The following is a 26,374-nucleotide window of genomic DNA, read 5'->3' as shown; positions in this document are numbered from 1 at the left end:
CTCAAAGCTATACTGTCGTCTGTTCTGGTGTCTAAAGTGTTGTGATTTATTCAGTCTATAGCTGACACATCACATGAAAATAGCAGATGGTGGGCTTTTAAGGTTCATATTTCAATCTCTTCCTACATCTGCTACTATTACTAATAACATATTTTGGTTATTTATATCTCAAGTGTTAAAATTGCCAATGAATAGCTTGGGGTTTTTTCTTCCTTGTTTTGGCAGCAACTGAGCACAGGGGTTTAATTACAGACTGATCTAATGAAATAGACCCTAGTTCACAAAAGTGTGTGTCATAATAAAATCTTTAAAGGTTCCACAATATCTTCTGCTGTTTTTTTGCTGGAAGGATACTTATTTAGTAGATTTTTTTTTCATTTTAAGATTATGTACACAGCAGGGTAAAAAGTAATTTCTTCCAAATTTCCCCCCTCAAATTTCACTTACTGAATGGACTTTGCAAAATGAGTTCAGTAAAACTGCAGCAGGTTACAGGGGGGCAAAGTAATTTGTTTCATATCCAAATTTATTGCTTCGTGGAAAGTGTTGCTTTGGAATGGTAACTGAGCCCTGCTGAATTTGGAGAATTTGCAGCAAGTATAAAATTAGTACATGTTCTACCTTTTCTTCTACCCAGCTGTTTTGGACTGTTTAGTATCTACCTAGATATAGGTAGAAATCAAACATATAAGCTGAAATGGAACAGTGGAGCAATCTAGTACTGTACTTGTGGTACATAAAAGTCTTGCCATAAACAGTGCATGCTTAAGGATGGGAAGAGGAAGGGAAAGAGAACATCTTAAGGTTGGAAGACAGAAGAGGTGGTGGTGGCGGCACATTACATGAGAAATGGAAGGCAAACATGGTGGGGCATGGGAAGTAGAAAAAGATGACCTGAAACACAGAGACAATCTTGCATGATGCTGTGGAATGTGTGAAGCGCATTTCTTCTCCTCCCTTGCAAGTTATCCCACCCTCATGTCTTTGATTGAGCTGAGGGCCTTCTAAGTGAGGCCCTCTCAGAAACATAAACTTTTCCCTGCAGCTCACTTTGGGTAGGAACACATGAACTACTGCAAAGGGTCACGCATGCCAAATTAAAACACTTCCTTAAGCTTTGCTTTCTGGCCCTTTCCTTAAATCTTAATTTTCTTCTTTTTGGCTTTTTTTTGGCTCCCTGTTGTCTCCATGCCACAGCAATGCCTGTTGTCTCTAGATGCCACAGCAATGGTAAATCACCCTCTACTGTCATCCCATGGGTTAATCTTTTATAATCACTGCAGAGTGCCCCTTACATGCTTGGGTGACCACCCAAAATACAACAACATACAAAGGGAAAGCACATTGATCTGACGATGCTAGAAATGGAAGGCTCCACCATGTGTTTCACTGGAAACAATAGAAGAGACCAAATGTTTTCTGGAAACAAGCACCATCTGATCTGTGGCCAACTAAAGTGTTATGCTTCCTTTCATCGTCATAAGTGTCACACACTTTGAAGTTTTCTGATTAATGATTCCAGCTACCTTCAGAGATGTGAAAACTTCTTCTGGGTGCTGTTCAATTAAATATGTAACTAAATCATGTTACAGACTACTCGCAGGTGAAAAGTGACAGACCACCTCTCTCCGAGGTCACTATAAATCAGAACACAGCAAAGAAGCTCTTGCAGCAAGATGAGGGAGACTTGACTTCTTTTTGTACAAAGGTCCAGTGATGCTGCTCTGGTAACAAAGAGCCGACAAGTATTTGTGGGCAAAATGCCTTGTCTGATGCATCAGCATCACTAACCTCAAAAGAGGCACTGGAGGCGCCTTAATGTAGGGTGAGATAAAGCCACTGTGGATCTGATTGGCTTTAAGCTCATCAGTTCTTAAGAGCAAACAGCAGAAAACATGTAGATTTTTTTGAGTTTGTTCAGGAGATAGCTGTAGAATTTTACTATTGATGTATTTGTGTGATGATGGTAGACATATGAGGGGGAAATTATTTCAAGGAGTGGGCTGGTTCCATTTGTACAAACATACAGTTCCATAGATGCTGCTGAGAAAACACTATTATAACCATCTGTTCTGGGCCTCCTGCCAGTTAATCTGGCAATTCCCTCAAGCACAGATCAGGGAATTTTCTCCAGATCTTTGCTTGGGAGACTCATCTGATCCACTCTGCAACACAACCACCAGGTCACACGAAATTATGTAAAGCAGGCTTCAAGGCTCTTAGAAGCCTAAAGGATCTTAGGTTGTTGTGGTTTTAATGCAAGTCACTGGCTTTAATGGGTCTCAATATATGTTTGAAAATACAGTGACAAAAAGGAAGAAAAATAGAAATGGATATATTTACTGCCCTGTACCATCCAAAGTTTCATTCTTATTTGCTATAGCAATTAGTAGAACACAAGATTTCAGCTATAGCTTGGTTATAAACCGACTCACAGTCACATAAAAAAGGCGAAAGATTTATACGATCTGAAGAGAAACCAGAGTATCACAGCCACATAAAAAGCTGGGCCAAACAGTTCCAGCTCTTAGGAAGAGCTCACTCCAAATAAAGTGTTCTTAAGCCTACCTTATACCCACAGACTTCTAGGTACAGTCATACCTCGGGTTACAGATGCTTCAGGTTGCGTGTTTTCAGGTTGCGCACCACGCCAAACCCAGAAGTAAAGGAACGGGTTACTTCCGGGTTTCGGTGCTCACGCATGCGCAGAAGCTCTAAATCACGCTTTGTGCATGCGCAGAAGCACCACGTGTGCAGACGTGGCGCTGTGGGTTGCGAAAGCTGTGGGTTGTGAACGTGCCTCCTGCACGGATCACATTCGCAACCCGAGCATCCACTGTAGTCAAGGATCTGCTGGCAGTCCAAGAGAGCAGCCTATAAGGAAAGTGTGAGACAGTAATGACTATGGAACAACCTGTTATATTTTCTTTTGTGATCTGAATCTTTAGCATTCTTCGCCAAAGATGTTTCTTTAAGTTCTAAATAGTGTTTGGAGGTGGTTTGAGGATGGATGGCGGCCAACAACTTGAGGTTGGATCCCAACAATTCAGAAGTACAGTGGTGCCCCGCAAGACGAATGCCTCGCAAGACGGAAAACCCGCTAGACGAAAGGGTTTTCCGTTTTTGAGTTGCTTCGCAGGACGAATTTCCCTATGGGCTTGCTTTGCAAGACGAAAATGTCTTGCGAGTCTTGAGATTTTTTTTTCGCTCCCCCCCCTTATCTAATCCGCTAAGCCTTTAATAGCCTTTAATAGCCTTTTAGCAGCTAATCCGCTAAGCCTTTAAGCCTTTAATAGCCGCTAAACCGCTAATAGCGCTAATCCGTTAAGCCGCTAATAGGGTTGCTTCGCAAGACGAAAAAACCGCTAGACGAAGACACTCGCGGAACGGATTAATTTCGTCTTGCGAGGCACCACTGTATTGTTTCTAGGGAACAGAGAACAGGCAGGTGTGGGGGACTCCCTGGTCCTGAATGGAGCAACTGTGCCCCTGAAGGACCAGGTGCGCAGCCTGAGTGTCATTTTGGACTCACAACTGTCCATGGAGTCACAGGTTAATTCTGTGCCCAGGGTGGCTGTCTACCAGCTCCATCTTGTATGCCAGCTGAGACCCTTGTCTTGCCAGAGTGGGGCGTGCTCTGGTTATCTTCTGCTTGGACTACTGCAATGCGCTCTACATGGGGCTACATTTGAAGGTGACTCAGAAACTATAACTAATCCAGAATGCGGCAGCTAGACTGGTGACTGGGAACAGCTGCCGAGACCACATAACACCGGTCTTGAAAGACCTACATTGGCTCCCAGTACGTTTCCGAGCACAATTCAGAAGTGTTGGTGCTGACCTTTAAAGCCCTAAACGGCCTCAGTCCAGTATACCTGAAGGAGCATCTCCACCCCCATCGTTCAGCCTGGACACCGGGGTCCAGTGCTGAGGGTCTTCTGGCGGTTCCCTTGCTGCGAGAAGCCAAGTTATAGGGAATCAGGTAGAGGGCCTTCTCAGTAGTGGCACCCGACCTGTGGAACGCCCTCCCACCAGATGTCAAAGAGAAAAACAACTACCAGATTTTTAGAAGACATCTGAGGGCAGACCTGTTTAGGGAAGCTTTTAATGTTTAATAGACTATTGCATTTTAATATTCTGTTGGAAGCTGCCCAGAGTGGCTGGGGAAACCCAGTCAGATGGGTGGGGTATAGATAAATTATTATTATTATTATTATTATTATTATTATTATTATTTAAATAAGATAGTTCAAGTCAGAAAATTTAGAATATAAACAGCATTTCTATAAAAAGTTTCAGGATGGTCCAAAAGAGAGCAAAAGTAATCAATTTGCCTAATTTATTTTTCAGAGGCCACTCTCTATAGTGTTGATTATGGTCCAATACCTCAGCTAATCTACCCAATCTGTTTTTATAGCTTTTGCTTCTAACAGAATGAAAGAACAGCAAGATGGGCTTTTTATTTTAAGCACTGTAACAGAAACATTTGAATTCCACAGTTAATAAAATGGTGTAATGTTTCAGATGACTATTTTCTTACAGTCCCAGACAGGCTTTTATAAGGCATGACTAACCACTAGAATGTGGATCAGTCCCTAAATGCTCTGCATTGTTTCAGACTGACCACTCTAGCTTCAACCTGAAATTAGGGTTACCAGGTCTCCTGAGATTCAGACTAAGGATTAAGGGAACCAAGCCTGAAGGCTGTAGGGTCATGACCAACAGATGTACAGCCTAACAATAAGTATCTAATGGTGGGAGACTGAAGAGCCTATCTGTGCTGGATAACTCAGGATACAAGAGCAAATCACAACACTTCTTAAGCCAAGGGGGAGGCAGCTCCCACCTGAAATTTTACTCTTTCCCTTGGAGATGCAAAAGAAAGAAAGAAAGAAAGAAAGAAAGAAAGAAAGAAAGAAAGAAAGAAATTTCATGTCAAAGATTGATTACTCTTCCTGGAGCCGCATACTAGAAATTTTACAACCACAGTGCCCTAAGGATAAGCAGATACAGGCAAATTACAAGTCCCAATTTACTGCAAAACAAACAAACAAAATCCTGAGACTTCTTTCAGTGGCACCCATAAAGTAATCTAGTCCAAATTCTAAAACCAGATTCTCTGTAATGTGCAGGAGTTGTATTCAATGTAGAGCTAAGGTGTACATTTCATCTGCACAGGAGTTTCTCCTTGTGCAGTAGAACACGCTTCCCCTCTCCCACCCATGTGTGCCTCCTAAATATGTTATAGGGGTTCCACTAACCATCCATAGCAAATTTGGTGTTGGCAGAGGGCATACATGGGCAGCAGAGGGGGAAATCTCCTTGCACTAGTGCAAAAAGTCAGTTGAATACCACCCCAGATTTGCTATAAGACCAGGTCTACACGTGCAGCAGAATGGAACGCACCACTTCAGACTGCAGGTAAGGAATGTAATTTTCTAATGGTTCCTAGTGGGAAGGAACCCTACTATGCCAGGAAGAAAGATTCTAGCCCAGCCCACACTTTATGGTGCTGGTATTCTAATTGCAGGGAGATGGGGCAGGTTAATGCAAAAGAGCATTATAAAAATGTGATTCCCTCATCCCACCAATTCGGAACTTTAAACAAGTCTCAGGTCCATGAGTTTCGGGCTCAGATGAAGAGATAACTCCGAAACAGCAACAAAAATTAGCTGGCAATAACATGTGAATTCTTGAGTTTTTTAAAAAATGTACTTTTATTTTATAATTACTGTATGCCACATTGTGGGTTTCCTTGTACAGAAAAAGCAGCTTATACTTTTTAAGTAATAGAAAGCTATTCAATTTTAGGTTGAGGCTCATCTCTCAGAAAGGGAGATGCAGTTAGTTGCCTCTTACTCACTTGGGATGTTTACAGAGTTCTTTCCAAGAACTGCTGGACAAGTGAAGCTGGAATTTACTCTGTTTTCCCACCAATCCCGATGGCAAAAATGGAATGAGAGCAAACAAGGTGACTGACAATAGCTGTTTTTTCTAATCAGCCAAGCACAACCAAGCCAGCTCTCCACAGTGACTTAAGCTCCAAGTTGGATGGGTCATCCTATATATCTTGGCAGGGAGTTTGGGCAATATTCCTAGGAAACCTAGTGTCTGCGCAGTGGTCTGGCTACAACCCACACTCAAAATCCCACTGGCCTCAAATCCTTTTTCATTAAATAGTTGATTGCATAAACAAACTTTTAGTGTCAAAGCAAACTTAGCATGATATGATTGCTTGTTTTGCATTTGCCAAACGCAGAAGGGACACAGAGCTGGTTCACATAAAATGCTGAGAAAACCATTAAAGCCATAAAATGTGTTCTACTCACAAACACCTCATTACATGTGCTGTTAAGTGTGCCTACCAAATCAAGCATGAAGCTGATTGTACTGAGCATGAAACAGATCATAAAATCTGCTCCAAAGGATGGTGGTGCAGGATTCAGATTCACCTTTCACATCAGGCACAAATCTCTATCTTTAAGACCCTCTAGCCTTGAAAAAATATGGAAGAGTCACAAGCATGGATCATAAATAGTAATACACAACATGGACCACAAGGTTACTGTGCCCCAGAAAAGTGGTGTGGGAGAGAGGGGAGCAGCAGCAGTTGGTTTGAAAGGCAGATATACAGAAGCTTTTCCAGTCTCCAGGGTGGGGGGTAGAGAGGGCAAGAGGACAAAAAAGGAACAGTATGGCAGAAAGCCCGTAAAAAGGAGAGATTAAAAACAACAGAAAGTGTTTGAGGGTACAGAAGGAGCAAGCAGAGGGGATGGGGGGGTAGAATTGGAGGAAGGAGCCTGATTGTGGAATGTTCTTCCCAGAGAGCCTCACCTGGCACCTACCTTAAGATTTTTCCAGGACAGGTGAAGATCTCTTTATTCCTCAAAAAAATGTTTAATGCTTTGGTTTTTTTTTTTTTTAAAGTACAATTCTTATTCCCCATCACTGGTTTTATTCTGCTGCTGTATTAATCTGTTTTAGATTTTAATGTCTATTTTACAATTGTCTGCCTGTCTATCTATCTATCTATCTATCTATCTATCTATCTATCTATCTATCTATGCAAGCCACCCAGAAACTTTATCACTCATGATAAAAAAGTTGTAAACCAATGAATTTCAGGTTACACAAAGTCATGTCAACATACAGAAGCAAACATGTCTCATTTAACTTGAATAACTGAAAAGAGAAAGCAACGTGTACTCTTTTTGTATCCCTGGAATGGGGTGGAGGGCCTTGAAGATATAGACTAATAACTTGATGCTGATGTGGAAGGAACAGAAGAGTAAAACAATTTAAAAACAAGAGAAAGATTTACTGGACAAATAGGGGCTCTCTCTTTATACATTTCATCTTTCCCAAGAAACACTTTTAAATGTTTCAATATTAAAGAGGTATGCCTTAAAACAAGCTGTATGTGGGTATGCAAGAATTGTGAGGTAAACTCTGCCAATGTCATCCCCCACCCCCAACAAGCACTTCAAGACACCAGCAAGAAGTTCCTGATCTCCTGTACTCTTCATTCTCCTGTATCTCTGGCACCAGTCCTGCTCTCCAGCAACAGGAGAGCACTAAGGAAGTACAACTCACACACATCACCCTTTCTGTCATTCCTGGAACAGGGCTGAGGACAAGTGGCAGCCACAACAAACAAGAGGTTGGGACAGGCACAGCAGCAGAAGCAGAGAGAGATTTAAAAGGTGCCCCTAGCCAGTAATATCCAATTCCCGGGTGCTGACACCAACCACATAGCTAAATGCTTGGCCAACTTCCATGAAAACTGCTGGGAATGCCTTCTCTCATCTGCTAAATCCCAGATTCAAAGCAGAGGGAGGCAAGAACAAATTGGTTTTGTTTTTTCATGCAGTTGTCCAATTTTCAAAAGAAAGATACATGAAATAAAACAGAAGTCCTTCCTGTTCTCATTTGAAGAAGAGGCAGCTGTTCAAGATGCCGTGGTTGTTTTGACTCCAAGTTCTCCAATTATATCCCAGGAGTAGATCAGCCTCGCAGTTCCATCTCAATGTGCCAGAAACAAAGCACAGCACCTGCAGAAACGTTCTTGCTCCCTTCCCTTTCATCCCTACCCAGCCACATGCACTTAAGTCAAAAGGAAGCAGCCTTGCTTTCATAAACTTTTTTTTTGGGGGGGGGGTATTGGTTATGCCACAACCAGCTGCCAACTGGGAACAGGCAGCATGATCTCAGGCACCCACAGCGCCAAAGCACCCAGGTGTTCCACAGAGCACCCCAAAGTAAGGTTACCAGATTTTTTCCAATGAATCCGGGGACACTTTTCAACTTCCTACTAAATAGATGGATTTTGTCAGGGGACTGATTTGTAAATCCGGGGACTGTCCCCAGGAAACAAGGACGTCTGGTAACCTTACCTCAAAGAGCTCCAGAACTTAACCACTACAGAAGAAAAGGCAAATTCAGCTTTTGAACCCATTCACATGATGCTGACTGCTGTGGACCTTATGGAGGTCAATCTAAGGGTAGACACGGGAATGCATATTTCACAGAGCTATTTTTCACTGCAGAAGCTGCAGTTGATAATGGGGATAAATAAGATCTTCCTCTTGGATTTTCCTTGTTGGCATTCCTGGCATAATTCCAGAGCATTGTTTAAAATTTTGGTACTATTTTATAGGTGGTTTTTGATCTTGTCATTGTCAACTGTTCCTCAATTTCTTGCCATGGTGCAGCCTATAACATTTATTGGAATGGGGGGAGGAGAGGTTATGGGGCTGTGGCTGGAAGCCACATCAATGAACCACACATGAGAAGAAGCAACACCTGTTTTATTGAAACTGCTCTGTGCTCCATGTATGAGAGATGTTGGTGTCAAGGAGTATGAAAAACTAATACAATATTTTGTTGGGCTTAATATGAAAGCTTTCAGATCACACAGAATTATATCTGAAACAGAATATAGCACTTCTGTTTTTCTTGGGTCAACCTACCACACATCAGCTTAAGAGGCAGACCTACCAAAGGCACATTCTTTATAAAAATGTGCTTTGCTTCACAAGTCTTGTGCTATCCTTATGCTATATTTTAATTTTACAGGGACAGAACTTTTATCCACAGGAAAAAAGTGACACTAACCCCAGATTTAAGTCCCCAATATTCTGTCATGTCTGGATTACATAGCATCCTACAAAACTGAAAATACTTTTGGACATCTACACTTAAGCACAACAAAGAGCTTCCGAACTGATTTCAATGCAGATTGCATGCACGAGAAGAGCTCTATACCGTATCTTTCCATGTATAAGACAATGATTTTGGGGGGTTGTCATATACATGGATGGTGAATGCACAGAGGTGTGAGCTTGGGCTCTGGTGTGGGCAGCCTGGCCTTGGGTTTGGGCAACCCTAACTTTGGCCAACTTCCCTCAAGAAAGCTCAACAACTTTGGGTGACCTCCCCAAAAAGCTCAAAGTTGTTCTCTTTGATGTTTAAATTTTGGGTTCAAATAAATAGGGGTTGTCTTATACATGCGGGCATCTTATACACAGAAAAATACAGTAATTAAGGAGATCTATTCTTTTAGCCAGCAGGAGGTGCTGTGATCTGCTGATACAGGAAAATTGGCACACCCCTAACTGCTGCACCTGGATTTTTATAGATGCTGTCTGTTGCGTAATTGTAGACTTGGCAAAACACATGGTTCCAAATTGCATGGGAGGGGAATGGCTTCATCTGTATGGAATTAGCTCTTAAAAGAAAAATCAGCTGTATGCAAGAGAAACCTACAGCTTGCCTGGTGCTAAGTGTGCTTAACCAACGTACAATGATCTTCTTAGTGAGATCAATACTTCAAATTGTACACAAGGGAGCCAGACAAAATGCAGCTGGAAATGGTCAAAAACACAATTGTCGACTTATGCAGTCAACGTGTAAAGTCATGTAAGGATACTGGTGCATTCCCACCAAATGACTGCAGTGGGGGCGAAGGAGGAAAATCTTACAGTGCTGGAGAAGCAGCACAATCTTCATAAACATTTTCTCTCTTTGTAGGTCTATAGAAAGTAGACATATTGTACCAGTTTCATTTATCAAAAATGACATTATTAGACATCTCTAAGGAGCTTGCTTGGAAAATGAAGAAGTGAACAGCTTTTCAATTTATTCCTGCCCATACATTTCAGTATCGTCAACCATACTCAGAGCCAGAATTAAGGTTGTATTGGAGTTATCAAACAGTATTTTTGATGGGGGAAGGTGGGTGAAACAGGGTAAAAATCCCCCCTGTGCCACCCTTATTCTCATTTTATAGGTACAGAGCAGTAGAAAGGTGGCACTTGAGCCCACAACCCTCCATTATGTCTGGATTGCAGGTTCTTAGGAATAGCAGAGGCTGGCGTGGTAGCGTGGGTGGGTGGGTGGGTGGGCTACACGCCACTGCCAGTTACTGAGGGGGTGGTGAAGGCAGCAGGTAGCTCAGTGCAGGGCAGCAATGCAGCCCCACCAGTACCGACATGCTGGCAACCACTGCTTAGAAAACTGAACACGCTTTTATGCACAACTAAAAGCTTTCAGAACTGATGACAGCACACGTATCGGAATGCATGTGAAAAGCTGAAATATGCTCAAGGCTTCCATTCCTGCCTTCTGGGGTGCCAGAACCTAAAAGAAGATTCTGCTAAATCTGACCGGAGTGCGCTCATCAGCTGTAAATCAAGATACAATGTGGTGGCATCCCTGATTCACACCTCTCCCCTCCTGTCTTTGAGGCTTTCATCAAAATGCATTGGACTGCAGCCACACTAACACACGTTAAAAAGCATGGAATGATTATATGAAGTCATTAGAGATAGTACTCACTACAGTGGTACCTCGGTTTACGAACTTAATCTGTTCCGGAAGCCTGTTCTTAAACCGAAACCATTCTTAAACCAAGATGTGCTTTCCCTAATGAGGCTTCCTGCCACCTGTGCCCTTCCACCATTTGGATTCCGTTCTTAGACCGAGGTAAAGTTTGCAAACCGGGACACTATTTCTGGTTTTGCGGAGTTCGTAAACCGAATTGTTCTTAAACAGGACTGTTCTTAAACCGAGATACCACTGTAAACTTAATCCAGCCCCAACTCCATCTTGAAGTTCTCTGCTACAGAGATTCTTTCAGCTCCTCTATTTCCTGCCACTTCTACAAAACTAGAACAAGGAATTATGAATCTGAGGGTTGAAAATTCATGAGGCATTGAGGAAGATGACCAGTATGTTAAGCAGAATAGAAGATCTTTGAGAAATAATTTCCCTTCTTGATGAAACTAATCTCTGATTTTGTACTTTTAAAAATATCTAAATATGTCTCGCAGACATATTCTGCACCTTGGAAAATTGATTTCTGGAACAAACTCCCAGGCACTTGAGAACAATTGCTTTATGTCTTTAGCATTAATGGCCCTAGAAATCTAAATTATACAATCTGATCTCCCCCTGGAACAGATTTCAACTGAAAAGCACAGAACAATAAAACAAACCAATTTCTGCTTAAGTATTACACTTTGACCTCTTAAGCTCTGCACCTACAAATTCCCTTTCTTTGTTCAATATGAAATTATTAATATGAAAATCCACACACTACATCTAGTTTTACAAATGCTCATAATCTTTCCTCATTTGAGGACTCTGACCGATAGAACTGTATAGCTGGAAGGGACCCTGAGGATCATCTAGTCCAACCCCTGCAATGCAGAAATCTTTTTTCCACACATAGGGCTTGAGTTGGCCCTGCTCTTCTTTTAAAAGTTGCCTATATGTTACCCAATTTCCCCCCAAAGTTTTCTTTTTGACTGAGATTACTTCAAAGAGTGATAACCATCATGGTGTTTTGGGCTCTAACAACTTTTGGTACCTTGTCCAAACTTTATATAGTGAATTCCTGATTGTATGATTTAGGAACTCTTTATGAACTGCAACTTTGTTTGTTGTAAACTAAATATGCATGCCAGCCGTATCTATTATTCCAACCCTCTAGATTTCAAATGCCTGTGTTGTCTAGCATAATCCACTCCTTAATCCAGCAAAAGCATGCGGCTTCATAATAAATTCTTAAATCCAGAAGAGCAAAACCTCCCTGTTCCAATTTATCTGTTAATAACTTATATTTAATATACAGCTTTTTACCCTGCCAGATAAATTTTGTTAAGTCCATTTTCCATTTATTAAAACAATCAATTTCCCCTATTATGGGGATCATTTGAAAAAGGATCAATAATTTATTTTTATTGCTGAAATTCTACCCCATAGTGTCAGTTTCAATCTTGCCCAAATTTCCGTATCTCTTTTTATCTCCTTCCAAATTTTGTTGTAATTATCTTCAAAGTGATTTATATTTTTCATTGTCACCTGAATTGCTAAATATTTAACTTTTTTTACAATTTGTAGATCTGTTTTTTCTTGTAGTTCCTTTTTCTCCTGATCTCCCATATTTTTAACCATTAATTTCGTTTTCTCTTTATTAAGTTTAAAACCTGAAACTTTGCTGAAATCTGGCATTTTTTCAAGGATTTTAATGATACTCTCTTCTGGGTTCTCAATCATTAAAATTAAACCATCCGCAAATGCCCTTAATTTGTATGATTTGTTACATAAAGTTATCCCTTTTATTTCCTGATCACTTAGAATGTCATGATTAAGTATTTCCAAAATTAGAATGAATAATAAAAGAGAAAGTGAGCATCCCTGCCTAGTCCCTTTTTCTATATTAAAATAATTCTGTCATGTCATTATTAATTATCAAGTTTGCTTTTTGCCCTTTGTAAATTGCCTTTATTCCTCTTGTAATTTGTTCCCCCATATCCATCTGGTCTATAATTTTCCCCAGGAATTTCCATGATACGTTATCGAATGCCTTCTCTGCATCCACAAACATGAAGGCCACTTTTTTGTTTGGTTTCATATCTAAATATTCAATTGCATCTATAACTACTTATTTGGATATTTGGATATAACTATATCTAGTTAATATTTTAATTTATCTAAAACAATTTCCAACCATTTTTTCAAACAAACATTCATACAATAGGGTTTGAACAAAAATATATTTTAACACAGATTTTTAAAACTGTTTGATAATATGCTTTAAAATTGTTTTATAACATGCTGCTAAAACAAAGCCTGCTCCACACTCACTAGCATGGATGGAACATGGCAGGAGGTAAACGTACAAGATTGATTAAACTCCCCACTCTAAAATGTGAAAAGGAAAACTGCACATCAGTCAGGAATTACCCCAGGTCCCAACCAAATGCACACCCCATCTACACTTTTACCCAGTCACAGATGTTGGCAAGCATTATCATTACCTGTTTAAAACTAGGCGACTAGGCATTATGTTTCAGCAACTAGCAGGCCTGTTGGCTAATGTTTTATGGTGGTGAATCTTAAGCTACATTGGGATGGAGGCAGCTATCACACTTGTAAGGCAGGAAAGGTCTATACAATTAAAAATGTTATTTTATTCAATAAGTTTACGAATGTAAAATTTGTGCCTAGTGCTAATCATCAGCCAGAACAAAAGGCAGGAGTTTTACTTTTTGCTAAGGAACTGGGCAGGATACAAGGAACAAGCACATAGGCTATATTTCCATAAAAGGTGGTCTAAGACTTGTTTTAGGGGACGCGGGTGGCGCTGTGGGTAAAACCTCAGTGCCTAGGACTTGCTGATCGTATGGTCGGCGGTTCGAATCCCCGCGGCGGGGTGAGCTCCCGTCGTTCGGTCCGAGCTCCTGCCCACCTAGCAGTTCGAAAGCACCCTTAAGTGCAAGCAGATAAATAGGTACCGCTTTATAGCGGGAAGGTAACGGCGTTTCCGTGCGCTGCGCTGGTGCTGGCTCGCCAGCTGCAGCTTCGTCACGCTGGCTCTCGGCCTCTTGAGCAAGATGAGGACGCAACCCTAGAGTCAGACACAACTGGCCCGTAGGGCAGGGGTACCTTTACCTTTACGACTTGTTTAGGAATATTCCTAAGGAGGCAGGACTTGCAGCAGCATCTGACAGTGACTGTGTCCCTGCTTGTGTTGCATCTATTCTAGGACAATCGGTTAGGAGGGAAGGAACTTCATATGAATATGAAATTATTTCCTTAGATCATGCTCTGATGTCAGCAGAGCAAAAATATGTGCCACATAGCATTGGAGCTGCCTGCTTTTCATCTGCAAAAGGAAAAAAAAACCATAGGCCCAACTGTTTCTGGAGTAAGAGAGAGACTATGAATTAGACAGGAAGAAACATACTTGTTTGGCTCCACTGAATGCCAACTGCTTTTTGTAATTTTGTACATAAAAGATAATATTTCTTCTACATTATCTGCCAATGAGAGAATGCCATAAGTCAACCTTGCCAGATCATTCAAGTTTGCCAATAACCAATACTTTTTTTTAAAGGAGCAATCCTTGCTATGAAGTTCCAGAGGGTTCTCAGAAATGTTTTATTAAATACACTGGCTTTTTTTCAAGCAATTCTGAATGACTGGAAATGCCAAGTTTCTTAAAAACATTTTCTGCTCTGCAAACTCAAAATTACCACTCTTTTCTTCTTAGACTTTGAATTTTAACACTTTTTAAGCCCAATTGTATGCTTAGAATAACAGAGCCACTGCATACAGGGTGACTTTCTTCCAGAAAGTAGACAGCTGTACAACAAGATGGTATAGGATGCGGGGAGGGGCAGAACTACTAGGACAAGCCCTCAAAGCCTTTTGGGGTGGCCCTCAACAAGATCTGATTTCCCCCCAAACTGCAGCCCTCCTGCTGCCTTCCCAAAGTTGGATAAACAAGGTTTGGGAGGGAGGCATGAGGGTTCTGACAGGGCCCTAGAGTTCTCCCTCCTCCTTCCCAAAGCCTATTTAGCATTTTCCAGCTTTGGAAAGAAAATGAAAGGGCTCTAGGACCCTGCCAGAGCCTTGCACCTTCTCCCCAAAGCCTGGTGCCTTACTTATCTAGCTTGGCAGGAGGTGTCAAATTTTGTCCTTGCTCCTCCACCCACCACACAACAAGGCAGTGTGTGGCCCGCCAGTTCTGTGTCAAAGTACTCTTGCGGCCCACTTGGTATGAGACATCGGACCACCCTGTACTGGAACATGTGGGTGGACTGAACCGACTTGACTCTGAACGTAGAATGCATCATTTTATTTGGGATCAAGGAAAACATTCTCCCTTAAGCAAAAAGAAACTGCAGTTACTTCTTGTGGTTTATTTGGAGGAAATAAAGCATGTGCCTAGGTTCAGACAACAGGACAAGCCAGATTCTGAGCAGCAGACATCAGAACATTGCTTGCTCACATCAATATATATATATATATATATATATATATATATATATATATCCCGCCCATCTGACTGGGTTGCCCCAGCCACTCTGGGTGGCTTCCAGCTTATATAAAAACATAGTAAAACATTACCCTTAAAAATTTGACCAAACTGCAGGAGGCAGTAGAAGACAGGAGTGCCTGGCGTGCTCTGATCCATGGGGTCACGAAGAGTCGGACACGACTAAACAACTAACCCACAACAACAAACCTTAAAAAGCTTCCCTATAGAGGGCTGCCTTCAGATGTCTCCTAAAGATATATTATTACTCATCTCCATGACATCTGATTGGAGGGCATTCCACAGGGTGGGCACCACCACCAAGAAGGCCCTCTGCCTGGTTCCCTGTAACTTCACTTCTCACAGTGAGGGAACTGCCAGAAGGCCCTCGGAACTGGACCTCAGTGCCAAGGCTGAACAATGGGGGTGGAGACGCTCCTTCAGGTATACTATTTAGGGCTTTAAAGGTCAGCACCAACACTTTGAATTGTGCTTGGAAACATAATGGGAGCCAATGCTATATGATCTTGGCAGCTGTTCTAAGTCACCAGTCTAGCTGCCGCATTCTGGATTAGTTGTAGTTTCTGAGTCACCTTCAAATGTAGCCCCATGTAGAGCGCATTGTAGTAGTCCAAGCAGAAGATAACCAGAGCACCCCCCACTCAGGCTGTGCACCTGGTCCTTCAGGGGCACAGTTGCTCCATTCAGGACCAGGGAATCCCCCACACCTGCCTGTTCTCTGTTCCCTAGAAACAATACTTCTGAATTGTTGGGATCCAACCTCAAGTTGTTAGCCGCCATCCATCCTCCAATTGCTTCCAGACACTCACACAGGAACATTCACTGTTTTAAGTGGTTCCGACTGAAATGAGAGGTAGGGCTGACTATCATCTGCTACTAATGAACACCCACCCCAAACCCTGATGATTTCTCCCAGCAGCTTCATATAGATGTTGAAGAGCATGGGGGAGAGGACCGAGCCCTGAGGTACCTGACAAGTGTGTGGCTAGAGTAGAGGTGTATTGAATCAAAAGCCCAAAATTCACCAGGTAAGGAACTGCAGAGGTGGTGGCAGTGTTGACTGCCAGTATCCACAGCAGAGATGGCCAATTGGTGACTCAGATTCGAGCCCTGACAGCACTAACAAATAATTCAATCAAGATTGTGGGAGAAGGTTTGCCCCATTTTCATTCCTAAGGAAAAACATATTTATAAGTTCTAAGAGATAAAGATAACTATTTCATACTTTAACATAGCATCTTTTATTGCAATTTTAAAAATAAAATGACCCAGCTAAGCCAATGCACACATGATCCATAACCAGGAAGTTCATACCGTTAGGTGGCTGGCTCTGAATTATATAGAGATCAAATGGAGCAACTACCCATTGGCACAACAGCCTAGTTCTCACGGAGGGCATAAAACTGTCTGGGCTGTACTACTACTTGCACTGAAAGCGGAGACTTGCATCACTGAAGGCTCTATCATAAGAAATAAAATCCCACCACATAGAATATTGGTCATCAGGGGAAGATTCTCACCTAGCGTTCACATTTGCTGGCAAGATTGTTCATGGAATTATTATTTTTTTGGGGGGGTGCTTGTTCTCTTATTTTTTATAGAAAGGAACATTTATATGTTGTGGACTGATATCCTCTTTAAGAGCTAGGCCAAAACATAGAGAAGCTCCAAAAATACCAGCAACTGCTGTTCTTAGTAATATCCATTCTGTGCACTGAACAAAATTAGTTCATGTTAAAAAAAAAAAAAAAGACTCTTAAGTTACAAGGCATCTAACGAATGGGAGAATGTCTAAGGGGTCCAAACTCCTGACTTTGGATGGGCTTGTATAACATTTTGGGCAACATTGGAAAGTCCTGATCAGTGTCTAGTTCTGAAGGAAACATAATCTGCATAGCAAACTATTAGCTCATTTTTACACCCATTTTGACTGGACTGTTTTTTTAAGGAAGATTTCAGTGAAGGGAAGTCTTTGAAGCTCCTGGAGGTAAATAATATCAACCATGGGACCCATTACTTCACACACTGCCACTTCTTTTCCTACTGTCTCCTTAGACCAAATTGTCTCCAGTCTGCTCCATATGCATTCTGCTACCTCAATCCCTTCATGCTATTCCATGCTCATTTTAGCAAAAATGTATGTTCCTGTTCTACCCATATGAGCTAATAATGTTGGAAGACACAGGTGGAGTTTGACTAAGGTGAGACCAGATTAATGTCTCTCTCACCCAAGTTGTGTTTGCTTAAGCACACACACATACACTCCTGCCTAGCAAAGCAGGCTCCAATGCTCTCAAGAAGACTGGAGTTTCTTCAATTAAAGCATCCCTTAAAGCCATGGTTTTCAAACTGTCTTCTGATGAAAAGGGGAGGGGGTACTTTCATGTTACTGAAGTGGGTAGGTACTCTGGGGGGTTGCTGTGCAGTAACATTTATGCAATCTCTAATCAAACTCTAAATTACATTTCAAGAATCCAATTAAGTTTCCATCAAGTTCATACATACAACATTCTTCCATCAGCAGCAAGGTCATATTAATTCCAATTCTTAAATAAATGTCAGAAGAAAGCATGCAAATTGTGCCGCCCTCCCCCCGCAAAAAGAAAGGTGTAGATGGTTTTGGCAAACTTTTTTTTTAAAAAAAAATTTGAAACGAGCTATGCATATTAGAGAGTGAGGGTGTGACGGACAGCAGAGCCAGCCTAGCAGAGCCGACGTCTGGTGAGCCAGCCCCCCTCAACTCCCACCAGAGCTACAGAGTCAACTAGCCACAGAGGAGGGTGGAACAGCACTTTGGGGGGAGGAATGAAGGGGGCCGTTTCTGAGGGAGAGAGTTAGATAGGGCTGGATTTAAGATGAGAGACAGGTTTGGTTTTGAGAAGGTGCAAAGGTTCAGGTTAGGAGATAGGGTTTGATTGGGAGTGAGATAAGGAGAACTGGTTCTGAGTGAAGTGAAACATGCACCCTGAGACTATCCATAGCGAGAGGATAGGGAGACCGGGTTGACCGTCTGGGAAAGGAATACGGACAGGAGTGTCCTGAGAGGGCTGAGTCTGAGCCGGGAGAGGGAGATCCTGGGGGGATGACAGCCTCCCTGGATGTCCGTCTAGCCAGGAGGGGAGAGTTCTTCTAGGTCCAGAAGACTCCCAGCCCAGTCCCAGGGGGCGAGGGGACCCTCATTTAGAAGACCTCCGGGGTGGGATGGCTAAGAGAGTGGGCAACTGAGGAGAAGCTGTGAAGGAAGCGGCGTGGTGTTGAAAGTATTCAGTGGTAATATCTCAGTGACAGAAACTGAGTTGAGCATTTTACTCTCTGTTCTAGAAACCTGAACATCTACCACCTGAAGCATAACAACTGATTTTTAGTAACTGAAGTTCAAGAAGAGCTGCGCCTATAGTGTTGTGTTTAAGCCTGGGTTAGTTAAAGTAAACAAGTTAACGTCTACCTGAAAATAATGAATTTCCTGACCCACTTTGTTTCATAAACCATTTTTGTTTAATAAAACTTTTCTTGTTAGTTTATTTTCTGCTTGAGACTCCAGTCATTAAGTTTTCCCTCACACAAGTCCCCCACGAGATGATCTGTGGTAAATTGTGGGTGCACTGTATTTAATGGGGGGCAGTTAGCAGGAGTGGATCCGCCGCCTTATTAATGGGTGCTATTAAGTGGTGGCTATAGAGAGAAACACTGCAGGACCTACACTTACTGGAATACAGTTATGAGGAGATCAGTAATGGAGAACAAGATTCTCTAGAGGACAGATCTCTCATCACTACTGAACTCTCTTTGCAATAGGCAACGGCTGGATGGAGAGGGCATCATTCATGTGAGGTAGTGGTGAGGTTCAATAGGCTTGGCCATTGCACTGAAATGTTTCCTGCAAACATGCAAGGGTTCATCTGCAGACCAAATGAGGTCAGAAGGGTAGAGCATTTGAAAACCATTGCCTTAAAAGCAGTTAAGCAATTATGCCATCTGCTGGAAGGCAGTGGTGTAACCACACAATGCAACTTGAATGTGGTTTAATTAACTCTTATGCACTTTTACCTCTTTTTTCCCAGAGTATGGCCACTGTTGCATGCTGACAGCTGCTAGGAGCCACAGCTGAGAGCTGAATGCAGGGTGAGGACCAAAGGTGGACAAAATATCCCAGAAGGAGCATGATGTGTCACCCACCAGAGGTACAACCCCTTCCCTAACACTCTGGGAAATGGATTTGACTGGCCAGGTGAGGGTAGCCAATGGGTCTCAAACCCTTGGCAAGTTAAAAGATTTAGCCTGCATGCAAAGATAAGCTCTGGCAGATTGTGCAGATGAGACCAGTAGTGGGTCCCAAAGTCAAGAAGGCAGTTTCTGCACATGCTGCAGAGGGAAGTGAGGGACAGATGGGGCGACCAGACAGTCTTACTGCAGCTTTAGAGGTCAGTCAATGAGGCTGCATCTGAACCCATAAAACTCTTGACCTGAGCCTAACTCTTCAGTCTAAACAACTCATTTATGAGGTGCACGTGCACTGCTTACAGGATGACTTCCTGCCTTGTCTCACTCTCTCCAGGCCACCAGCACTGACAACTAGTCCACATTGCTTAGAATGGAAGTAAGCCTAAAGGTATTTTCAAGAACACCGGAACTAGCACAAAATGGAGTTTAATATTGCTGTGTTTATTCTTCCTGGGACTGCACTGTCTATTCATTAGAAAAAAAGCTTTTACAGATTTCTTGATGGACAGGACAGCAAGGATCCATCTGTGCAATGGAAAACTGGGTGCATGCCTAATTGTTCTGATATAAAGGCCTGGATGTGGTAATTTATGTGCTCGCATCTTCTTGTCCCCACGAGGCACAGTTCTCCTCTTTTCCCCTGGAAAAATTGTTAATTGTGAAGAGGTCCATAGGAAGAGGGAAAATCTCACCCTCTGCTGCTTAGCCAAAGCCTAATTCTTCCCAAACAAGCCTATAAAACAGTTTCACTATCACGACTAAATAATATAAATGGATCCCTGCCTCTTCTTCCCACTAAAGAACCACAGGAGATGCAGTTTTTGGAAGAGATTAGAAATGATGGCATCCCTTAAAATGATTATCAAGATTTCTTGGAGGGGGACATTATACCCTCCAAATTTGCAATGGATTCCTCTATACGTTCTGCATTGAACCATAACACACTTACCCTACGGAATGATACCACATAGAATGTATCTCCCCTTCTGTGAATTGCTTCAAACAAATCTTGGTAGTTTTGTGGAGAAGCATAATAAACTTGTAGCTCATTCCCTGAGTTCCTGCTGAAATACATGAGAAGAAAATGCTAGAACCAAGAAGAATTGCATGCACAGGACACTATAATGAAGCACAGGACCTTATTTAATAATGTGCTTAGAAATTTGTAGTGGCTTGTTACTGGGCCAGGTTCAAGGTTCTTGTATTAATTTACAAGGTCCTTAACAATTTGGGTCCAGGATATCTTAAGGATCACCTGGTCACTTGTATCTCTGCCTGATCACTCAGGTCTTTGAGGGAGTCTCTGTTAGGGCTCAGATGCATGGCTCATAACTACTAGAAGCCAGGCATTCAGGGTCATAGGCTCAAGCCTGTAGAATTCCCTCCCAATTGAGATTATACAGGCATTTCCTTCCTGAACTCCCAGCACATGACAAAGACTTTCTTATTGCAGAAGGCATTTGAAGGCAGTGTTTCTGTCTGGTTTCATGAATAATTTTTACAGTGGAACCTTGGTTTTTGAATGTAATCCGTTCTGGAAGACTATTCAACTTCCGAAACATTCCAAAACCAAAAACTCAATACAGAAGCCTCAATACAATAGGGAAATTCAAAATGGAAGCCGCCTCAGAAGTTCGACTTCCGAGGTGCATTCAAAAACAGAAGCATTTACTTCTGGGTTTACGGCGTTCGGGTTCTGAAATGTCTGTCAACGGAGACATTAAAAAACTGAGGTTCCACTGAATTTTTTTATTCTCTGTATTTTTTATTTTTATGCATATCACTTACAAATGCTAATGATTAAGCAGTATATATATGCCATAAATAAATAAATACTATCTGAAACACACATGCTCAGTTTTATAAAATTCACTCCTGCAAATTCATGGTGATAGACACAATATTAATTTCCTGCAAAAAGGAGTTGGAAAAATTGTGGAGGACAAATCAACTAACAGATAGCTCCCAATTAGAAGAAGCCTCTCTTAATGATTCTCAGAAGACAATGGATGAAAGCTAAATTCGAGGGGAACTGCCAGTCTTGCCAGCCAGGACGCCTTCAGCAAAACAACTATCATTTCAAGTTTCAGTGGTCCTTTACAAGTAGGATTTAGTTTGGATTTAGTATTTTTTTATTATTGCTGCACTGGGGCAAGGGAGACCAAGGAATTTTCTTCTCTAGGGAAAATGTTAGAACTTGCATCCAATGGAAGAGTAATGCCATCAAAATATTACAATGGAAGATCCCATCTTCACTCACCCAACACTGTTGTCTGTGTATGGAAGAGCCATCAGCTCAGAATTCGATTTTTCTCCTGCAGCATTCTGGGGTGGGGTGGGGTGGAGAGACAGTGTGATTACACAGAGAGAAATTACTCTTCACTCAACTGAACGTGATCTTTTTGCGGTGTGCATGCAATGGGCCAATTTATTTTTTAAAAACTTCTGTGGAGGTTGTATATATGAACATGGAATCCCAGTTAATTTTCTGGCTCATTAAATACTATAAAATATAAAATCATCTTCAGTAATCAGGTACATAGATGTAAGAATTATCAGGGTCATAATCCAACTGAGTCAGAGTACATCTATTGAAATCAATAAACTTAAGTACACTGATTTCAATGGGCCTACTCTGTGTATGACTTAGCTGGATATCACCATAGTTTGCTCTTTCTTTTATGCATTTAGACAGCTTTTATACAAACACCCTACATTATCCTTTTTCCTTTTTCATATATCCTTTTTCATAGGACTTATTTTATCTATTTTATTTATTGAATTTATACACCGCTCTATACCCGAAGGGCAGTTCACAGAACAAAATCAGAATATAAAAACCACAAAATACATAATCAAAATAAAAACAAGAACCAAATAGCCCCCCCCCCAAACTTTAAAGGGGCATAGGATGCCAATTAAATCAACCAAAGGCCTGGTTAAAAAGGAACGTTTTTGTCTGGTGCCTAAAGGTATATAATGAAGGTGCCAGGCGAACTTCCCTGGGGAGAGCATTCCACAGACGGGGAGCCACTACAGAGAAGGCCCTGCTCTCGTGTTGCCACCCTCCGGACCTGTTGAGGAGGAGGCACACAAAGAAGGGCCTCAGAAGATGATCTCATAGTCGGGTAGGTTGATATGGGAAGAGGCAGTCCTTGAGGTATTGTACTCCTGAGCCATTTAAGGCTTTATAGGTCAAAGCCAACACTTTGAATTGGGCCAGTGCAGTCGGACCAGGATCGGTGCAATATGCTCAAACCATCTTGCCTGGCCGTTGAATTCTGCACCAGCTGAAGTTTCCAAGCCATCTTCAGAATCAGCCATATGTATAAAGCATTGCAGTAATCCAGCCTAGAGGTTACCAGAGCATAGACAACAGTAGTTAGGCTATCCCTGTCCAGATAGGGGTGTGGCTGGGCTACCAGCTGAAGCTGATGGAAGGCACTCTGGGCCACTTCCTAGTCCATCTCTCCAAGACATTCTAAGCAAACCTTGATTGGCTGCATATCCTGATATTCTACCCATTTGCATCCCAAGTCTTCCTTTATATGATGTTATCTGCTGCTCATATGTCAACTCCTACTTGTAGGTTAGTTTGAACACTGTATCCTCTTAAGGTATTTTCCAAAACTATTTTCCACTCTTCTCTTATCTGTAACTTGTCTTTGTTTCTCAATTTTGCAGTCACAGTTACTAATTTTGCATATTCTATCAATTTATTCTGCCAGATTTCTTTAGTGGGTATCTCTTTTTCTTTCCATTTTTTCGCGTATACTACTCTGTATGGATCATTTCCCAATACTCTCTAGCATATTTACATGACTGCCACATGTGCATCAGGGTTCCTTCTACCTTGTGGTACTTCCAGCATAAATTAGATGATTTCCTGTGCATTTTCAACAATTTGCTGGGTTTCAAGTACCACTGGTACATCATCTTTTGTAAGTTTTCCTTAATAAGATACCAGGCAGAGAAATTCATGGTCCCCCCCCCCCCAATTTCTCTCAAGCAGACATTTCTATATTGTAATCAATGTCTATAGCCCATTTAGTCATCGTCGCCTTTACCATCTCATCTTTGATCTCCCACTCCAATAGCAGTTTTTAATGGATATCACCACAGTTTTCTTTTAGGAACATTGAAGGTACAACGTTTTGTGCACAGAAATGTTCATAGGGGTGCTTTACACAACTAATCCTTTACAACAATTAACGCTTAAAACTTTTTTTTTTTTTGTATCAAATTATTTGGGCTACAGGGAAACTATAGCATATAATCCAAGCAATCAACATGACGCAGAACTTCAGACATCACCCTGACTTGGCCACCGTACTCCTTGCTCTGGTAACTTCCACACTGGATTATCACAATGCAGTCCACGTAGCGCTGCCCTTGAAGACGACTCAGAAACTTCAACTAGTTGAAAATGCAGCAGCCAGATTACTGGCTGGGGTTGCCTTTAAAAGAACTGCATTGACTGGCAGTTCGTTTCCAGGACCAATTCAAGATGGTCATGTTAGTGTTCAAACCCCTAAATAACTTAAGCCCCAAATATCTGAAAGGCCACCTCCTACCCTACAGAGCCTCCCAGGTATTATGACCAGCAGAGGAGGCCTTCTTGGTAGTTCCATCTCCCTCAGAGTGGCAGCCCAGGATAGGGCATTCTCTGTAGTAATCCCCCTCCCCATTGAGATGTGTCTGATTTCTTCGCTATGCAGCTTTCAGGGAATGAAGACACGCCTCTTTACCCTGGCCTTTGGCACCTGAGATGTGTGCTTTCAGGACCCACCCAATTCCTGTGAATGTAATAGGTTTAAATATTTTAAATTATGTATTTTAAATAGTGTAATCTGCCCCACCCAATTCCTGTGAATGTAATAGGTTTAAATATTTTAAATTATGTATTTTAAATAGTGTAATCTGCAGGTAACAAATTTAATCATGATTGCTGTATCATCGAATCTGATTACAGGAGTGACAACTGCATCGTATAAATAAAGCATAAATTAAGCCTAAAATGTTTGAATATAATATGTTTGTTTGGGAAGGCAACTGGAAGCACCAGGGCCCAATCCACTCCTGGGGAGCTTCCATTCTGTTCCTTAGTCCAGCTCCTGATCCCAATAATTCCTACGTCTTGTTGGCCATCTCAAGCACTTTCTTGCACAAGGTAACAAGCAGCAGCATAAACATACCTGGATGGGCTGAGCTTTTTGCTGCTGACTATTTAACATCCTTGATTTTGTCCTTTCTTCTTCATGTCTATGAACCCAGCCTCGCAGCTCATGCCTCAACCTGTAAAACACAATACTACAGTTATCTTTTTATTGAGAAACAAACATATGCTGCAGGGAGGGTCATTATAAACCTCTCTACAACCGATAAAGATATTGAAAAGTGAGACAAAAAGCTGTTTTTGACACTGATATAGAGAGTCTCAGTAATGACCTGGGTTAATTTCAATAATTCCAATTCACTGACCACAGTTGTTTTATGAGTAATTTAGCCATTGGAAAATGTTACACTTTCAGTAACACAGGAGCTTCATGCTTTTCCACATCTGCAGTTTTCAGATCTGGGCAGCTCAGAGAAATAGCCATAAGACAATAACGGAACAAGGAAACATTCTGAAAATTCAAAAACTAATATTGAGTAATAGCAATATTGATTTGAGGTTTGGATCTTGATCTGTATCTTTATTGGGGTTACAGAGTTGTCTGTCTTCAGAGTGACAGTGTGATTTATCCTTGTGGAAAATACAAAGATGTTTAGGTGTAGAAAGGGCTGAAAACTCCAACACTCTGCATGCCGAAGTGATTGCCACCAAAGAGAACTTTGAAAGAAAGGATGCTTAGGGGTACAAGACACAGAGGTTTGAATGGAGGTCTCTGAAGAGCTGTGAGGACTGAGTGTAAATTTCAGGTGGGAAAGCGATGTGCCACTGGTGGGTGTTGACATACCAAAACCCTTGAGAAAGTGTTTCACTAACCAGTCCTGGGATAAGGGAGGCCTACCAGTAGCACTCAGAATGGAGGAAATGGATGAGACGTGTCTTTTGATTGTATTAGGCCTTAAGCCTTTCTGTAGTCCATGGAGATACTGAAGAATGTCTGGAATCAATATCTTGTGAGGTTGCAGGCCGGATTCTGAGCACCAAGATGTAAAAGCCATCCATGTAGATTGGTAAAGACATTTTGTCGAAGGGCATCTGAAGGCTAGGATCGTTGAAACAACTGCGTAGTCTAAACTGTGGCACTTTAGGCTGTGACACTCAAATGCCAGTCAGTTTCAGCCACTGAGGAGACAGGTATAGTAGTGGAACTTGTCACAGCAATGTTGGAGAGAGAGGTAGAAGGAATAGCGGAGTGATTGACAGGGCTTGAAGTTCTGTCATTCATGGCCTGCGAGGCTAAAAGGGAGCAACTAGAACTAATTCTGCCTTCTCTTGTCTGACCTTGTGAAGAACACGTGGTAGGATTGCTTGGGGGGGGGGAAGGTGTAAGGCAGGCCCCGTGGCCAGGGAACTATCAGCGCATCCCATGCCTCCTCCTGAGTGTCCTGAAACCTTGAAAATAACGGAGCAGCTGTCAATTCACCTTGGTCACAAACAGGTCCACGTGGAGGGGATCAGAGATAGCCTCTGATTTTCACCAAATAAACACTCAATTCCATTTGCCGCACCGTGGACTGGGAGTGGGGAAGAACAGAAGCTACACTCTCTCTCCTTGTCACAGCTGCTGACGAGGAGGACAAGGACGAGGGGCTGACACTCCGCCGCTGCCAAAGTGAACCGGGAGGCAGTCGGCA

The 26,374-nt window shown here is 42.0% G+C and overlaps 2 protein-coding genes across 4 annotated transcripts in view; one reads left to right on the top strand and one right to left on the bottom strand.

The window, feature by feature from the left end:
* The window catches only part of LOC308480623 (uncharacterized protein), a 125,074-nt gene that overhangs the window by 71,972 nt on the left and 26,728 nt on the right, over nucleotides 1-26,374 (top strand). The gene's annotated exons all lie outside the window — the stretch shown is intronic.
* ATF6 (activating transcription factor 6) overlaps nucleotides 1-26,374 on the bottom strand; it is an 81,140-nt gene that overhangs the window by 29,701 nt on the left and 25,065 nt on the right. The window contains exons 12-14 of one of the 2 annotated variants that reach the window (XM_081012179.1): nucleotides 24,763-24,862; nucleotides 21,828-21,892; nucleotides 20,517-20,628 (exon numbers count right to left, since the gene is read on the bottom strand). In XM_081012179.1, the coding sequence (XP_080868305.1) occupies nucleotides 20,517-20,628; nucleotides 21,828-21,892; nucleotides 24,763-24,862 (277 nt within the window). Of the gene's footprint in view, nucleotides 1-20,516; nucleotides 20,632-21,827; nucleotides 21,893-24,762; nucleotides 24,863-26,374 lie in introns of both variants that reach the window. The other variant, XM_081012178.1, reaches the window with a different exon arrangement.

This window comes from Podarcis pityusensis, assembly GCF_964106645.2.
Source record: "Podarcis pityusensis genome assembly, chromosome: 6".
In the NCBI taxonomy this organism is placed as follows: Eukaryota; Metazoa; Chordata; class Lepidosauria; order Squamata; family Lacertidae; genus Podarcis; species Podarcis pityusensis.
This window is presented reverse-complemented; position numbering and strand designations above follow the sequence as displayed.